Consider the following 17,897-nt stretch of genomic DNA (forward strand, 5'->3'; position numbering starts at 1 on the left):
ATCATAATTATTTTATTATTAATAATTAATATAAGTAGCTACTCACTTGAAATTTTAATATAGTTTCGCCCAAAAAATTAACTTTCTTATAATAATAATAATGAATGAAATACATCCCAAAAAGTCAAAAACTAATTAATTTCCCAACATGTATAATATTTAATAGGTTGAGCCACTTGACAGACACAAAACACAATAGGTTAGATATAGGGACCATTTGGATACAGCTAAAAACTGAAAACTGAAAGTTGAAAACACTGTAGAAAAATAATTTTTAAATGTGTAAATAGTACTGTGGGATCCATTTTTAATTAAAAAATTGCTGAAAAGTACATAAACAGTGCGCGTACAATACGTAAACAGTGCACGCACAGTGCGTGAATAGTGTGCACGCTGTATACGCACAGTGACTTATCCCCTAAAAGCAAATAAGGGCAGCAGGAAAAAAAAAAAAAAAAAAAAAAGAAGGGAAAACGCGTTCAGCGCTACCCAAACTAGCCTATAAATTTTATTTATTGTAATAACAATATTTGAAATGTTTGGTCATAAAAGAACAAAATTTTTAAATAACTATAAAATCTAAACAATATTATTAGTTAGGCAACGTTTCAAACTGATTTGGTTTCTAACAAATCGAGTTCACTGAACTCGATTTTGGGCTTATAAATCGAGTACAATGTACTCGATTTCTCCGTTGCGGCACCGGCTGAGCTGGACAAAATGTCCACGTAGATTTAAAAATCGAGTCTATTAGACTCGTTTTAAGAACTCGAGTCTAATAGACTCGATTTGTGTTCAGTGTCCCAAAACTCTCTCCAACACTCAGTCTCGCTCTCACTCTCACCAAAACACTCTCAAACACATCACACACTCAGTCTCTCGCTCTCACTCTCAAAGCCACAGATCACACTCATCTCTCACTCTCAAAATCACAAAAATTCAAACACTCACACTCTCTCTCACAGTCTCTCACTCTCAAACACCCAAACGCTCAAACCCACTCAAACACGAGACTCTCCCTCTCTCTGTCATTCTACTCTCAAACACATCACACACTCAGTCTAGAGGCATGACTTTCAAAACCCATTCAAATAAGATATGATGAACAAAAATATTATAGCAACTAGTTACCCATTGAAATCTTTGTTACAAATCTGAAACAACTATATCTTGAAATAATTTATACTAAAAAGACTGTAATGGGTGTCTTAGGTATCAAACTCATAATCCATTTCATACCAATGACAAAAACCTAAAAGTACTAAATATTTCTAACAATTGATCACACTATTTAGTACTAAATATTCCCAATATTAATTTTTTTTAAAAAACCTAGCATAATCACAATATTTGGTACTAAATATTCCCAATAATTAATCACAATATTAATTTTTTTTTAAAACCTAGAAAATAATTTAATCACAATATTTACACTAACAAAAAATAAGCAAATATTCCCAATATGTTGTAATAACATAATTAATCACAATATTTGGTACTAAAAATTCTCAATATTAATTTCCTAAAAAAAACTTAGCAAATAATTTAATCACAATATTTACACTAACAAAAAAAAAATTCCAAATATGTTGTAATAACATTAATCACAATATTTAGTACTAAGTATTTCCAATAATTAATCATAATAATAATTAAAAAAAACTAACAAATAATCACAATATACTAACAAACTACCCACAATATACTAACAAATAAATTAATCACAATATTTACACTAACAAACAAAAGAACAAAAATTTTCCTAATATGTTCTAATTGTTTCTTAAAAAAATAACCTAGCAAATAACCACTATATTTAACTAACAAAAAATATTATCAATATTGTAAAAAACATTACCTGAGAGTTGATGAAAGTTGAGTGTGATTGTTGTGTGAGTGATGAAGTAAGTTGTGTGAGTGGTGCTGCTGTGAGAGCAGAAGAGAAATGAGAGCATAAGAGAGGGTGTGAGCCGGTAAGGGGGGAAAAAAGATCCCAGTTGGGACCCACATGACACGTGGATGGGTTGGGGACCATTCCCAAAAATCGAGTTTAGGAGACTCGATTTTTAGAAGCAAATAAATCGAGTCTCCTTTACTTGAGTTACGTCCACGTGCCCGAAAAACTATGGGGACCAAAAATCGAGTCCAATAGACTCAATTTACTTTAAAGTGCTCACGTGCGCGCCCGTGACCATATGTGGAAATTGGAAATCGAGTTCATTGAACTCGATTTTTGTGCTTACGTGGACTCCTTGTCCAGCTCAGCCAGTGCCGCGATGGAGAAATCGAGACAATGTACCTGATTTATAAGCCCAAAATCGAGTCTATTGGACTCGATTTGTTAGAAACCAAATTTATTTCAAACATTTGCTTACTCATGATATAGTTTGAATTTTTTTGCTATTTCTGAAAAAACGCCGTCATAAAGCTTTATTTGGAGTTGGTTTTTAAATTTTGTTGAAACTTAAGTATTAATAATTTTAAAAAAAAAGATACTAGTTGATATTTTGATAATAGAGTTTTATTTATTTAAACACAATATAACTATTGCTTAAGTCAGTAGTTGCAACATGTATGACAGTGTATGAGCCATTTGTGCTGTGTCCGAGTTTGACTCTAAGATGAGTTGGTGGGGCCTAGGATATCTGTACACGCATAAATCGATGAAGGAGTTGACAAAGTTCACTGCTATAAGAACTCTTCTTCCTTGTTTCTCGCAGCGTTTACTCTGTGTATAAGTTATAAAAATGCCACCGAAGCCTTAACTCACACTACTACTTTATGTTCTCTTACTTCACAGCGCACAAAATACAAAAGCAAAACTTTTGGCTCTTCAAATACCTCTGTTCCGCTCAACTTAAAAGCGCTGGTTCGAATCTGATCCTTTGTGTCAGCGAGTTCTGGCCATAGCCAGGTAACCATTATCCTCCATCCATCAGTTGGGGTCTGTTTTTTTGTTGTCTACAAATCTAATGCTTTCATGGGTTGCGTTTGTTTCCTTATTAGATATATAGATATTTAGTAATGTGTTTTGTGCACAGTAAGGAAAACACACATGCATATGCATATTTATAGGGACTGGTTTTGTTTAGAGATTCATTAAATGAAAATTTATGCAAAGATTGGTTATTGAATTTAGTGGAACAATTAAGTGGGTCAATTTTATCAGGTAAAAGTGGTGTGATAAATGCCATATAGAAGCAGTAGTTTGTTTGGACTTGTTTTCCTGGTTTATTATTTATTTTTTGTGATCAAAATTTATAATTGAGTTTGTGCTTGATTGATGTCAAACTCAAAAGTGGGGCATTAAAATCTATGCATAGATTGGTTATTGAATTTATTGGAACATTAACTTAAGCGGGTCAATTTTATCAGGTAAAATTTTTGTGATGAAAGCCTTAATAGAAGCAGTAGATTTTTGGACTCCTTCCTGGTTTATTTATTTATTATTTAGACTTAAATATATCACCTTTAGAGAATATAATTATTTAGTAGAGATCGAAGGTGGGTCTCCACCATGTGTTTGTGTGTTTGTGAGAGAGAGAGATTTGTAGGTTCAAAGTTGTTTGGTATGATCTAGAGAATGCTAGTGGATTTATTTTTGTCGTAAACAAGGAATACCATGCAAACTCAAGTCTAATGTTTTAGATTTTGAGTCTGATAAGATGTCTCTCTTTGCAGGCTCTGAAGTAAACTAACTTTTGTAGACTCTGCTAAAGCAAAATGGTTTCCAACGCTACAGCCGGACTGACATGTCCATCTCCAATGAAACCTACATCAAATGGCATATTTCAGGGAGATGATCCTCTTCAATTTTCACTGCCTCTTGCCATTTTGCAGATATGCCTTGTAGTTGTAGTTACAAGGGGTCTGGCTTTCATCCTAAAGCCATTAAGACAGCCACGAGTTATTGCAGAGATCATTGTAAGTTCATTTCTTCTTCCATTGCAATAAAATTTAATTAAAAGTCAGTTTCTCTTGCCTGATATGACATGCTTTTGTGCATCCACTATCACTTTAATCCCTTAAGGCAGATACTAAAGAGTAGTGCGCAGGTCCTTCACTCTAAGATATCTTTATTAATTTTTCCCATCAACATCTGAGGTTTAAAAAGTTAATAAGAAAACCTATGTGGGTTAAAATTTTTCCAGTTTCTGGTGTAAACTTGGAGTTCTCATGATGTGGTATTGGTCACACAAATTTGTCAGCTACAATTGCAATACCTTGTAAAAGGCAAAAGAAGTTTTATTGTTGAGTTTAAAGAATCACTTGGTTCAACACACCTGCATTTTTGTTTGTACATGTATCTGTCTATCTATCCATCTGCTGGTTTATTTGTTTTACCTCTTGGACATGAACTTGTCCTTAGTTTTCTTGAGGTTTACTTTGCAGGACAGAGGAATGAAGATTGCTTTTAAAAAAGAAAAAAAAAAGAACAAGAAAAGAGAAACCACTGTTTTTTACATAGGCAAGATGACTGAATAGCGTAAATTGTTGGAGCTAAGCCTGCTCTATGGGTTTCACCAAATTGAAATTTTCACATTTAAAATTACTCAGACAGGCAGAAATAGGTATCATTGCTTAAATTTGTTTACATTGATGAATTTATGTTGTGTTGCTATTTGACAGGGAGGAATATTACTTGGACCATCAGCTTTGGGACGAAGCAAAAGCTACATGCAAGCTATCTTCCCACCAAAAAGTCTCCCAGTCTTAGATACTCTAGCAAACCTTGGTCTTCTATTCTTTCTATTTCTGGCAGGACTGGAGTTAGATCCTAAATCTCTTCGTCAGACTGGAAAGAGAGCACTGGGCATTGCTCTTGCAGGAATCAGCCTTCCTTTTGCATTAGGAATTGGTTCCTCATATATCCTAAAAGAAACAATATCTAAAGGTGTAAATGGAACTGCGTTTCTTGTCTTCATGGGTGTGGCCCTCTCCATAACTGCCTTCCCTGTCTTAGCTCGTATTCTAGCTGAATTGAAACTTTTAACTACTGATGTTGGAAGAATGGCTATGTCAGCTGCAGCAGTCAATGATGTGGCTGCTTGGATTCTACTTGCTCTTGCCATTGCCCTCTCTGGCACTGGCAAGTCTTCCCTTGTCCCGCTTTGGGTCTTCTTATCTGGCTGTGTTTTTGTTGTTTGTGCAATTTTGATTGTCCCTCCAATCTTCAAATGGATAGCCCAGAGATGCCATGAAGGTGAGCCTGTTAAAGAGACTTACATTTGTGCTACATTGGCTGCTGTTCTGGCTGCTGGGTTTGTTACTGATGCTATTGGAATTCATGCCATGTTCGGTGCTTTCGTGATTGGAGTTCTCATTCCAAAGGATGGGCCATTTGCAGACAGTCTTGTGGAAAAAGTTGAGGATCTTGTATCTGGTCTCTTCCTGCCACTGTACTTTGTTTCAAGTGGATTGAAGACAAATATAGCCACAATTTACGGGCTCCAATCGTGGGGTCTTCTGGTTTTAGTCATATTTACTGCCTGTTTTGGGAAGATATTTGGCACTCTTCTGGTGACTCTTCTTTGCAAAGCATCTCTCCGTGAAGCTCTGACATTGGGGTTCCTAATGAACACTAAAGGCTTGGTTGAACTCATTGTTCTCAACATTGGTAAAGATAGAAAGGTAATGTGAGTGTTCATTTGGTTTATGGTGAGAATCAAAATCTTATGGTTCTAACAGCTTTGCTTTTTCCATTTGCAGGTATTGAATGACCAGACTTTTGCCATTATGGTTCTAATGGCCCTGTTCACTACCTTCATCACCACACCTATTGTCATGGCTATATATAAGCCAGAAAATAGGAAAAGAATGGCTGATTACAAGAATAGAACAATTGAAAGGAAGAATCCAAATACCCAACTTAGGATTTTGACTTGCTACCACAGTGCAAGAAACATTCCATCAATCATTAACCTCCTTGAGGCCTCAAGAGGATCTGAGAAGCGTGAAGGACTTTCTGTGTATGCACTGCACCTCATGGAACTCTCTGAGAGGTCCTCAGCTATAATAATGGTACATAAGGCAAGAAAAAATGGGTTGCCCTTCTGGAATAAGAGCCAGCAATCAGATGCTAACCATGTTGTTGTGGCATTTGAGGCTTACAGGCAATTGAGTCATGTGTCCATCCGGTCAATGAAAGCAATCTCATCAATGCCTGGCATGCATGATGACATCTGTAACACTGCTGAGAGCAATAGAGCTGCAATTATAATTCTTCCATTCCATAAGCACCAAAGAGTGGATGGTTCACTAGAGACTACCCGAAGTGAGTTTCGTTTAGTTAATCGTAAGGTTCTTGAACATGCACGGTGCTCAGTAGGGATTTTGGTTGATCGTGGGCTTGGTGGAACCACCCAAGTAGCAGCAAGTAATGTTTCTTATTTCATTATGGTCCCCTTCTTTGGGGGCTGTGATGACCGTGAAGCCCTTGCTTATGGGGTTCGCATGGCTGAGCACCCTGGTATAAGACTAACGGTCATTCGTTTCATAGTGGAAACTGAAAGCGTGGGAGAAATTGTCAGACTGAATAGAGAAACCGCTAGTTCCAAATTGAGGTCATCAGATGAGGAGTTCCTTGCTGAATTCAAACAAAATATGGCCAAGGATGACTCCATCAAATATGAAGAGAAATTGGTTAGAAATGCTGCAGATACAATTGCTGTGCTCAGTGAGCTAAAGCGCTGCAGTCTGTTTTTGGTTGGTCGAAGGCCTGAATGTGAAGCAGCCTTAGATTTATGCAGGAGTGATGATTGCTCAGAACTGGGGCCTGTAGGAGGTTTGCTTACTTCACCTGCTTTCTCAACAACAGCATCAGTTTTGATAGTCCAACAATACAAAAGCGGAGCATCTCCAAATTTGACCCTGCAGATGGAGGATGAGTCACCTGACAAAGACTCAGAATCTAACTAACTGAACTACATAATGTAATTGAAAGCTGTCGGATTAGCTTGTTCTCACTCTTAGATAAATCATTGTCTCTCCTTGTTCTATATTATTAAAAAATAAATAAAAAGCTATTCATGACTCATCATATGGTCATTTGTCTAGAATCTCATATGTTCTTATTCACTTAAAATGATTGACATTTTACATCTCAACACATTGAAGAATAAAGAACAAAATGAAATTTCTTTATCCTTTATCTTTTCCTTTGTGAATGTTATGTTATGAATCAAGGCATAGTCCATTACTGTCTATATTTTCCTCTAAACACAAGCGTAATAGTGAATGCATTAGGGCTAAAATACCCATCTTTTTCATGACTAGTGGGGGCTGCCATAATTCAGAGTTCAAACTAGTATAAGTTGTAAGAGTGTTACCTGACATGGAATGTAGCTGGAATTTTTATAATTTGAGGGATTCTTTATGTGTGCTTGTATTGCTTTATAGTATTATAAGGTCACTAGAATGGAAGTTTGGCTAATCTGCTGTGCTGCAGCCTTCTCTTTTTTATCCTTTCTTTGCTTACGTCTAATTGTATCTTTAATCAAAGACAAAGCTGTGCGGGATGCAAATTGTGAGTTGAGTTTTCAATGCAAATTAATTAAGGTTATTCAATCCTTCTAAAAATAAAAAATAAAAAGGTTATTCAAGTCATTTGTAAATTAAGTGTGCCATTCCCTAATATAAATCTTGGGTACCACTTTTTGTATTTCACTTTATGTTCCACCAATCACAACTTAGGATTCCTATGATATATGACATTGATGCAGTTGACGGCCACAATAACGTGTACAACGCCACCATCCCCCCTCTCCTGCTGTATCAAGTACTATATTATAACAACAATCAAGTCTTAATCCTAAACAACCCCCCCGGTACTATATTATTCACTTAGTATCATATTTATATATTATAACAACAATCAAGTCTTAATCTCAAAATAACAATAACAATCTAATGTGGGACACTGTCTAATATTCAAATTTTGTAATTATTTAATTTTAGTATTTTTATGTAGTTTTTGTCATTCTAGGTTTATGTTATTTATTTCCTTATTTTTAGATGCTTTAATGTTGTTTAGTCAAATTCGGTTTTATATGTTTTCGTAGCTGCCTTTAGGGTTTCTAGTTGCCCTAGGTTTTGTTTTTACTTTTTAAACACATTGTAGCCTCCAAAGGCAATTAAGTTTTGAGACTATTATTAATAATATACAGACTTTTGTCGAATTCTTTCTCTGGTGAATTCCAATTTATCACCTTGTGGATTCAAGGAACCTTTTTTTTTAATTCGAGGTTTATTATCTAGAAACTAATAGTTTAGTTTCTATTCCATCAAGAGAGCATCGTGTGTGCTTTCTTCAGGCTCTCACGACATCAATTGGTATCAAACCAGAGCCTTGACTTACCCTGGTTTGATTGCTAATAGGCGAAACAGTAACCACCACCACAACAATGACGAATAACTTAGTGAGTATTGCGTGACGTACAACAAGCACTCACAAATATCTATGCTAGAATGGTGCTGTTGAAGAATGAAAACAATAAGGATAACTACAGTGGAGACATAACTTACGTGGTTATTTTTATAAAGAAGATTTTCTTGATTGGTTACTTGATCTAAAAGATTTATTTGATTATGAGAATATTTGTGATGAGATAAAAGTAAAACTTGTTTTGTATAAACTTAGTAAATATGCCTTACATTGATGGGAACGATTACAATCTAATAGAATCCAACAAGGTGAAGACAAAATTCGTTCATGCCCAAAGATGAAAAAGATGTTTGCTATCAACTTTTATCATTTGGATTGTGATGAACTTTTATCATATACAAAACAAGATTATTATTGGCCAAAACTTTCATACTCGAATTATTTTGAAGAGTCAAATATTCTACCATTAAAGGAAGAATTGCATGTTGAAAAAAATATTGTTCTTGAAGATTATGTAGAAGTCAAAGAACAAAATATAGAGATTACATAAGAAATTAATAGTCTTGTTATGGAAGAAGATCCTAAAATCAAGATTATCGTGGAGGAGAATAATGAAGATCCTATTATAGAGAAAGAACTTGACATCAAGATGGTAGAGACCATTGAGGAAGAAATTGAAGAGGAAAGTTTTAAGGATCTCAGTGAATCGAATCATATAATTGTCAATCTCAAGATTCTTTTATTTTGGTGGTAAGCAATACACTGAAATTTATTGATTTTATTGGGGTTGATAGATTTGATTCAATTGTCAGTTTTTATTTGGTAAATCTCTATAATTACATGAAGACCAAGGAAAAAGAAATTCAATTTGATTTGTTTATTCCATCGATAAGTTGCAAGTATGGAAAAAAAGATCAAGAGGCTCAAGCATTCAAAGTATTTATTTATTTGGAATGGAAGATTTTAGATTTCAAAGATGAACTCGAGGATGAGTTTGTTTCAAGTAGAGGGGTCTGATGTAGGACACGGTCTAATATTCAGATTTTGCAAGTATTTAATTTTAGTATTTTTATGTAATTTTTGTTATTTTAGGTTTAGGTTATTTATTTTCTTATCTCATCCCCCTTCCCCTATATGTGTGTGTGTGTGAGTTTCTAAAAAAAAAAAAAAGTTATTTATTTCCTTCTTTAGTCAAATTAGGGTTTTATATGTTTTCGTAGCCACCTTTACGGTTTCTAGTTGCCCCAGGTTTTGTTTTTACTATTTAAAAGCATTGTAGCTCCAAAGGTAATTAAGTTTTGAGACTATCATTAATAAAATATATACTTTTGTCTAATTCTTTCTCTGATGAATTCTAGGTTATCACTTTGTGAATTCAAGAAACCTCATCGTAAATTCGATTTATTATCCAAAAACTAACAATTTAGTTTCTGTTCCATCAAGAAAGCATTGTATGTGTTTTCTTCAAGCTTCCATGACATTAGTAAAGCACACACGATGTTTATATATTACTTAAAGTTTGTCAATGGCCTTAGACCCAAAGAATGTTTATAAATTCAGTTTTATATTTAAGATACCATTTTTGGTGTGTTCCTTCTTCGACAACGGAGAAGAGTGAGCCATCTCCTCTTTATTTTCTAATAAATTTTGTGTTAATTAAAGTTCGGCTATCTTTATCTATTGATTTCTCACAAATTTTTAATCAATTTATGATTTTTTTTTTAATGGCGATTTCTGTTTCATAGTGCGTTTGGAAATTGATTTAGTAAGTCATGTAAGCAGAGTTTTCAATTTTTTTTATTATTTTTTTTAGCGTTTCTCTTACAGTTTAGACGAAAATACTTTGTTATAAACAATTATAAATGTTATTATGAGACAGTCGGTATACTCATTTAGTTATTGTTTCTTCAGTAAAAGGCCTTCAAATAGTTTTAACTGAATTAGGTATATTATTTTTTCACAGATTCTCTAATTTTATTTTTATTTATTAATTAAATACATATATCATATACAAATATTTTTATCTACCTTGCAGTTAGCGACTAATTTTATTTTAATTTTAAAGGCACCTTATTACGTTGAGTTGCTCTCTTCTTTTTCTTCTTCTTCTTCAATTTTTTTTTCTTCTTTCTTCTTTTTCAACCATTTATTTTTCAATTCATATACATACATTTATATACATCTCTTAATTGTTTTCTTAAGGTCATTGTATCTAAATTACGTTAAATACATATATTTTAATGTCGTTATCCATAAAATGCTAAAAAGTTTATGTTTTTTTTTATAAAAAAATTCCTACTACATATTGTCAATAGAGTTTGATTGGTGCACTATAAAACTTACAACAAACAATTAAATTAATAATATCTTAATTTATTATTATTTTTTAAAACGGGTCAGGTCAAAATATGGGTCAACCCATTTTTACATCGGGTAAAAAAATTTGGGTGTGGGTAGTAGGATATTTTTGGGGCGAATTTTGATCCAGTTTGACGCATTTCTGGACAATCGAAAGGCTAGGAGCAAATTGAGTTAGAACGCGCAAACGCTTAACGCATCAGATTCAGACCTGAGAGAGAGAGAGAGAGAGAGAGAGAGATGTCCTGAAGATATGGAATACACAAAACTCAATGTCAATGATCAGGTTCCTTTTCCTCTTCACTCATATACATAATACATTCCATATACCCCCATCAATTTATTTATTTTGTTTCTGGTAAAAGGATGAAGATGGCAATGGCCGGAATGCTCTTTCAGTGACTAATAATGTGCCCACTTTGGGAGGTACCACCATTGACTGGTCCAAATGGAAGCTCAACTATGAGTTTTTTTTTTTTTTTTTTTAAATAAATTCTAAGCAGAACTCATGTTGTAATTCAGAGAGATTAGTAAGTAAATTATATAAATTTTGTTTTTTTGTTTTTGTTTTTTTTATAGGATCATTGTGATAATTGCATTGACACTTCTTACGAGTTCGCAAAGCATACTTATTGTGTGGTCTAAGAGAAATGGCAAGTACAATTATAGTATTACCACTTCAAATCTTATCGTAAGCATATTTATAACTTTTAAAAAAAAATTTTTATATATATATATTCAATTAATCATTCAAAGTGTAATTTAGGTTTAACATTCAGTTTGGTAGGTCTCAGGTTCAAATCTTAGATATATGTCATTTTTTTTAAGGTAATCAGAAGATGGGTATTGATTTATTTCCTCTTTTATTGAATTAGGTGGAGACTTTGAAATGTGGGTTATTCCTTTTAGCCTTGGCAAGAACATGGAGAAGTGAAGGTTTTACTGAAGATAACAGGTATTCCTTGTTTGTTTTTATGCTAAGTTTTCATAAAACATGTGATTTAATGCTCTCATGAAGTTGGAATTATTATTTAGCAAAAAAAAAAAGTTGGAATTATGAATTATCATATTCCAGAGAAATGATTATGTACATTCGACGTGCTTCACATAAATGTAGAGCTCACTCTGACACCTAGAAAGTATCTTATACGCCCAGTTGTATAAGACTTATGTGAGACTGATATGGGGCCCACATGTCAGTCTCACATAGGTTGTATACGCTGGGCGTATACAGGATTTTCTCCATGAGAGGAGGGCATATTACACAAAATGATTTCACCATATCTAAGACGAAATGCACATTTTTGTTTCATCCCAGTTATTTAACTATGTTTTTATTTTAAGGTCACATTCTTTATTTCAATCATATCTATTTATTATTGTTTCTTGTTCTGCCTTTGAACTAGGTTGAGTACAACATTGGAAGAACTTATTGTACCCCATTCCTGCATTACTTTACCTGGTCAAAAATCTGCTCCAGGTTAGTTGAGGTTGTCATGTTTTAACTTTTGATAGTCACAATTCCATTGGTATTCTTGCTTGTTGAAATTTGATTAATGCGTATTCTTTGCTTTTATGCTGCATACTACATCCTTGAGCATGTGGCTGCCCCAGGTTATCAAATACTGAAGAATCTGAATGTTATCAGTACTGGCGTTTTGTATAGAATTATACTTAAGGAGTAAGTGCTTACCATCATTTACATTGGATTTTTTCATTTCATATGTACTAATTCAGCTGCTCTTGTGCTGCATGTCTGAGGATGGAGAGTGAAAGATTAAGGAAAAAAGCTAATTTAAACAAACTAAGAATTTTAGCTAAACCAATTATGACTGCAAAATTTTTATTGAGCTTTGCGTTCCAATTGTGTATTCTTTCAGGTTAATCAATTCAATGGGCAGCTTTAATTTTACTATGTGTTGGGTGCAGCATATCTTAGATAAAGCCGAGGTAAGGTTTTGCTCACACAACTATATTGTTTGTATAATCTTTTCTTGAAATTCAAAAATTTTCTACTTTCAACTTATTGTCTGTGCCTTTGTTTTTGCAGTTTAGATGTTTTTCAAACTCCTGTTCAAGGTTGGGTGATGGCCATTGTGAGTTAACCAAAATTATAGACACTCTTAATACAACAATGAAGAAAAAATAAAAAATACAGGAAAACATTTTATAGCTTAATGTTCTTGTTATCATAATGGGGGGTGATTTGTTTGCAGGTCATGGCACTCCTAAGTGGTTTGGCAGGAGTGTACACTGAGGTGAGTTTTTTAAGTATACAGTTTGTACTCTAGTTCTTTAGAACTACAATTCATGTCTGTCATTTAGTCATTTACCGTTTGAAACCTAACCCAACATAACTTGATCAATGATTGGGTTGAATTTTGTCAATTGATAGATTTTGTAAGACTGATTGAAGTTTTTTAGTGATACTTTGAGTTAAAAAAGTGAAAATCTCAATAGAGTGATCTAGATAACTGTTCTATTAATTATCTTGCTTATGATTTCTACAGGCTATAATTAAAAAGCGTCCTTCAAGAAACATAAACGTGCAAAATTTCTTTTTGTACGACTTTGGAATGTTGTTTAGCACTGTTGCTATAGTGACCCAAGATTTTGATGCCATGATTCTCAACCAAGCACTAAGGTATCTTAAATATCTTATTTGGCTTCATAAAAGGTAGCTTATTTGATTTAGTGTGTGTGTGTGTGTGTGTGTATTTTATAGTTATTCTATGTAACTTCAATTTGTGATTCTAGGGAAAATTATAAAAGTTAATTGACATTATATATCAATATTTCAGCACATGTTAGAAGGGTGCATGGTTATGCTTTTATGATTTTAAATTTTTTCACATGCTGTCATCTTGGTCAAGATAGAAAGTTTTCTATCAAGCGTCAATAATTAAATGAATAAAATCTTGTTAGGCTGTCTTGAAAATCCAATTGCCCATAGACTGATTGAAATGCTACTTTTGTGCAATGGCCTTGCTGTATCTATGGTAATGAAGTATGCTGACAATATTGTGAAGGTAAGGGAAATGCGTTTACGTGAATTTATTATTCCTCAAAATTTGTTTGAGTGGATAAATGCTTCTAGTGTATTTTCTTTTGCTTCTTTGCCTGATTTACTTGATCATTGTACTTTTCATGTTTAATTTTGTGTACCTGTATGTACATGTATATACATATAATCCAGCACTTTATGCAGTTAAATTGGTCTTTACAATTGTATTACTCAAGAGAAGCATAAGTTACCATCCTGCTGAAAACATTTTCTGCACTTTGTGATTGAAATTCCCATTTTTTATTAGCTTTCCCATGTTGTGCAGGTGTATTCTACTTCAGTGGCAATGCTTTTCAAAGCATTTGTCTCCTACTTTTTATTTGGTTTCCATCTAGCACTCGCCTTCACCTTTGGCACAGTGTAAGTAACTTCTGGTTACATGGTTCATCTCCCTCCTATGTATTCTTTAATCATATTATGAACAACTAGGTCATTTTTCTGTTGACATCTTAATTTCTTGTATTTAACTGGTAGTTATGTTTTCTCTTGCTTTCCGCGTGGTGATAGTCTCTGTATCACCTCTGTTGTGATACGTACTGTTGTGAAGCAAGAATAAACGCCTCACCTCTCTCCTCTATGATGATTTATATACTTGTATTTTAAAGTTAAGATTAATTCAAGATCAATAATCAAACAATTCTAGATTCCAGTGTTTACAATGACAAGTTTACTCAAGTGTTGGTATATGATTTGAGAAGCTTCATATGTAAAACCTTTTTGATCAATTACATCTAAAAATTTTGAGGCTTCAGCCTTCATTTTGCTTGTTAATTATATATACATATATATATATATATGTGTGTGTGTGTGTGTGTGTGTGTGTAGGGAAAAATGCCCAAACACCCTTGAACTTTGTGGCAGTGGCCAAGACACCCCCTCAACTTTTATTTTAGCCAATTTGCTCTTTAAACTTCACACAACTGTCAAATAGAGCCATCTGTTAGTTCACTGTTTAAACTCACGTTAGTCAATTACGTGACAAGCACGTGTAAAGAAGACTTGCCCAAGAAACCAGGTCCAGGCATTCACCGGAGGAGAGAGAGGATCTCTCAACGGAGTGGTGGGCCAGCGGCAGCATTGGAGTTCAATTTCTTGCCGTTGATCTAGGCTTTGGAGTTGCCGATTGCTCAGTCTGTTTGACAATCATTGCTGGTTGAACCCACCAATAATCTAGGATTTTTTTTCTCCCATTTTCTTTCATTTTCTCGGCAAACAAACAACCTTTAATTTCTTATTTCATTTATTTTCTTGACCAACAAACACCTCAACAAGCTTTCTCACAAGATCTCCAAACCCATCATAAAAAAAAAAAAACCCTTTTGATCACAATCAAACTCAAACCCCAAATCAAAACCTCAATCCCAATCCCCGACAATCACAACCAGAGATTCAACAACAACAAACACAACAGCAAAAATAGCAACAGCAATAACAGCATCAACCACTAGTCTACAATATCAACAAGAATGACTTCAGATACGTAGTTCAGAAACTCACAGGCTCACCCACACACAAACGCTTCTCAAGTCTGCCGCCTATTCATGTGCCCAAGCCTCCAAGCTCTCTCCTCTACCCCTAGCGCAACTTAGCAATCTCCCCTTCCTTTGCTAAACAACGTCATTGCTTTGGTCCCCATTCCTACCAATAACGGCGGCAGGAGATTGAACTCCGGTGATGCCACCACTCAGTGGTTCTGCCACACCGTTCTATCTTGGTATGTTTTTTTTTTTCCTTTTCCTTTCATTTGTTCCCTGAGTTTAAATCAACCATGATTTTTTTTTTTAATCTCCATGTATGAATTTCTATAATAGAAATTATTGCTTTGGTTTAATTTTTGGGTTGGGTCTCTGTGAGCTTGGTTTGGTGTTGTACCACTTGGTATGTTTGTTTTTCCCCTCTTATGTATTGCTATTTAAATCCACAAAGAACTTGTATTTTTATCTCCATGTAAGAATTTCTATAGTAAGAATTATTTGTTTGTTTTAATTTTTGGGTTGGGTTTCTGTGAAATTCTTTTTTTTTTTTTTTTCTCCATGTGTCGTTCACTGGGTGTTTGATTAAATGCCTGAGAGACACATGGCTTCTGCTCTGATGGTTTAACCAATGAAGCCTGAAACTGGCTGCACGCATCAGTGAAGATACAAATTGCAAATAATTTCAATGCTGTAATTGTCAAATATGAAAAGCTTTCTTTATAGTAATTGTCAAATACGTTGGCTTCAAATTTTCATTTACTTCCCTGCCACACCATTACTTCATTTATAGTAATTGTCAAATACGTTGTCAATATGCAACACCATTACTTCACTTATATTTGCTTCCCTGCCACACTATTACTTCATCAAGCTGATATCAAGTTCTTACCATAATTTTCATGCCTACATCCACCATTGGAGTGCCTCATCATGCAAGGTGGAGTTCTACTTCTCCCCCCACCCAAAGGAGTTTTGGACTAGTGATCTCCCCATCATAAGATATGATTGCAGCTGACATAATGGGAGGGTTTACTATTAAACTGATTTTTTTTTGTTTATATATAGGATTATATATTATAAATTAATTTCCAATAGATGGGCCTTTTTTTTTTGATACCGTATAAAGAAAAAGTCCAAATTAGCTAACAACATGATCCATACTAGGCCAACAGTACTGAGTTGGCATTTTTGTAGCCATCACGACTAACTATCAAACATTAGAAAGGACAACCTTAGGTATAAAAATCAGCTTAGAAACTAATCCCATCTGCTGAAGGTGTGAAATGTCTGCCATCATAGTCCTTTCCTTCCAATCCGGAATTCTCCACCTACTGCAGACTTGGACTAGCTTTTTGCAACAACTTAGCAACAAAATTTGCTGAAATCCTAGGCTCTTAGCTGTGATAGATGCTTCCACTGTATGGAAGAATGCTTGCACTGTGCTGCAGATATCTTGCTTCACTGTTTGCCAAAAATCTTGGAAGAAGAATGCTGGAATGCTTCAGGATGTTTTTTCACAGGTCTAACTCCTTCCATATATGGTACAAAAAGCTTTGTCTAGCTTAATTACATTTTGTGTTTTTGATTTTGTTTGAATCAGCGTTCTTTGCATCAGAATTGTGTTGGTTTGGTTAAATTCTCATGATACAAACCTACAGGGAAAGTGGCCAGTGACACACCTTTTATCTATAACCTTTTTCTGTCCAGTTTTATTAATCATTTTCTGATGAAGGGTAACGATCAATTTAGGTGCGCACAGCTTATAAATGAGTTGTGTTAAAATTTCATTCAAACTTGGCATTTGGTAGTATATAATTGTAGTAGAATGTATTATAAAAAATTATTGTTTTATGTAACCTGGGGTTCTTATGATTTTAAAACTGTTTGTTGCAGGGAACGCAGCTGTCTCAGGTGATCAAATTGAAGACTGAAGAATGTAATGTATGTAACTACTTTGAGAGGCATGACATTGAATTCACACCAGCGAGAAAAAAGTGTAATTAGTAGACTATTGGACACTAACTGAAGGCTGAAGAATGAAGCTGCAATGCATAAGAGAATCCCTAAGTGGCTTTGGTGATTATTAGTGGTTTCTTAAATCAATAGTGGGATTGTGATAGCCTTTTGTATGGGGTCCAAGTGTTAACGTTGAAAGTCATCTTTATTTGCAATGACTAAATATGTAGGAGTACTAAAAAAAAGGATTTGCAATGTAATGTATCTATATGTGATTGCTGCTAATTCAATTCACATAATTCAAAATATTACAATATGCATGATTGCTGCTAATCAATATCGTTGTTTACCATTTATAAATGGATTTTGCACATGATCAATGATGCTAGTTTCCACTGTGGTGGCTTAGCATGACCCACAAAATGCTGAATTTAAACTCAAATTCTATCACATCTTCTTAGTTTTTACATTATTAATCAAACAAATAAACTTTAGAAGAAGTAATGGAGCAGGGAATTGTTCAAAGATAGGGTAATAATCTGCAAGAAATACCAACTCAATTTGCTTTATCTTCTTTACTTGCTTTGTTGTGCTCCTTTTTCTTTCTTTCTTTTGGATGGTGGCCTAGTCAGCAGACCATATGGCTGGAATCATTACACTG

The 17,897-nt window shown here is 34.2% G+C and overlaps 2 protein-coding genes across 18 annotated transcripts; both read left to right on the forward strand.

Moving 5' to 3' along the window:
* The first annotated feature begins 2,665 nt into the window (after positions 1 to 2,665).
* On the forward strand, positions 2,666 to 7,034 carry LOC142641335 (cation/H(+) antiporter 18-like). Its single transcript, XM_075815749.1, has 4 exons — positions 2,666 to 2,914; positions 3,682 to 3,924; positions 4,630 to 5,631; positions 5,710 to 7,034. Exons 2-4 carry the CDS (start codon positions 3,724 to 3,726, stop codon positions 6,916 to 6,918), a joined length of 2,412 nt encoding a protein of 803 aa, XP_075671864.1. The 5' UTR covers positions 2,666 to 2,914; positions 3,682 to 3,723; the 3' UTR covers positions 6,919 to 7,034.
* A 3,804-nt stretch (positions 7,035 to 10,838) lies between these two features.
* Positions 10,839 to 17,569, forward strand: LOC142625636 (CMP-sialic acid transporter 2-like). Of its 17 annotated transcripts, none has more exons than XM_075799905.1 (11): positions 10,839 to 11,027; positions 11,107 to 11,167; positions 11,321 to 11,432; positions 11,617 to 11,696; positions 12,148 to 12,422; positions 12,622 to 12,691; positions 12,792 to 12,837; positions 12,958 to 12,999; positions 13,252 to 13,385; positions 14,071 to 14,165; positions 17,174 to 17,569. In XM_075799905.1, exons 7-10 carry the CDS (start codon positions 12,829 to 12,831, stop codon positions 14,138 to 14,140), a joined length of 255 nt encoding a protein of 84 aa, XP_075656020.1. In that variant the 5' UTR covers positions 10,839 to 11,027; positions 11,107 to 11,167; positions 11,321 to 11,432; positions 11,617 to 11,696; positions 12,148 to 12,422; positions 12,622 to 12,691; positions 12,792 to 12,828; the 3' UTR covers positions 14,141 to 14,165; positions 17,174 to 17,569. The 17 variants fall into 17 exon arrangements, 6 of the variants coding, with proteins under 6 accessions (XP_075656020.1, XP_075655818.1, XP_075655884.1 ...); XM_075799703.1 differs by having other exon boundaries at positions 12,792 to 12,820; XR_012842394.1 differs by lacking the exon at positions 11,107 to 11,167 and having other exon boundaries at positions 10,857 to 11,027; positions 12,148 to 12,231; positions 12,356 to 12,422.
* The last annotated feature ends 328 nt before the right edge of the window (positions 17,570 to 17,897 follow it).

This window comes from Castanea sativa, chromosome 1 (assembly GCF_040712315.1).
Source record: "Castanea sativa cultivar Marrone di Chiusa Pesio chromosome 1, ASM4071231v1".
Taxonomy (NCBI): domain Eukaryota; kingdom Viridiplantae; phylum Streptophyta; class Magnoliopsida; order Fagales; family Fagaceae; genus Castanea; species Castanea sativa.

Bases quoted from the DNA above. Each gene is read 5' to 3' on its own strand.
- LOC142625636 (XM_075799769.1), top strand. From the start codon at position 12,797: ATGTTTTTCAAACTCCTGTTCAAG. The intron at 12,821-12,957 runs GTTGGGTGATGG...ATTTGTTTGCAG, and splicing joins TTTTCAAACTCCTGTTCAAG to GTCATGGCACTCCTAAGTGG. The intron at 13,386-14,070 runs GTATCTTAAATA...CATGTTGTGCAG, and splicing joins ATTCTCAACCAAGCACTAAG to GTGTATTCTACTTCAGTGGC.
- LOC142641335 (XM_075815749.1), top strand. From the start codon at position 3,724: ATGGTTTCCAACGCTACAGCCGGACTGACATGTCCATCTCCAATGAAA. The intron at 3,925-4,629 runs GTAAGTTCATTT...GCTATTTGACAG, and splicing joins GAGTTATTGCAGAGATCATT to GGAGGAATATTACTTGGACC. The intron at 5,632-5,709 runs GTAATGTGAGTG...TTCCATTTGCAG, and splicing joins ACATTGGTAAAGATAGAAAG to GTATTGAATGACCAGACTTT.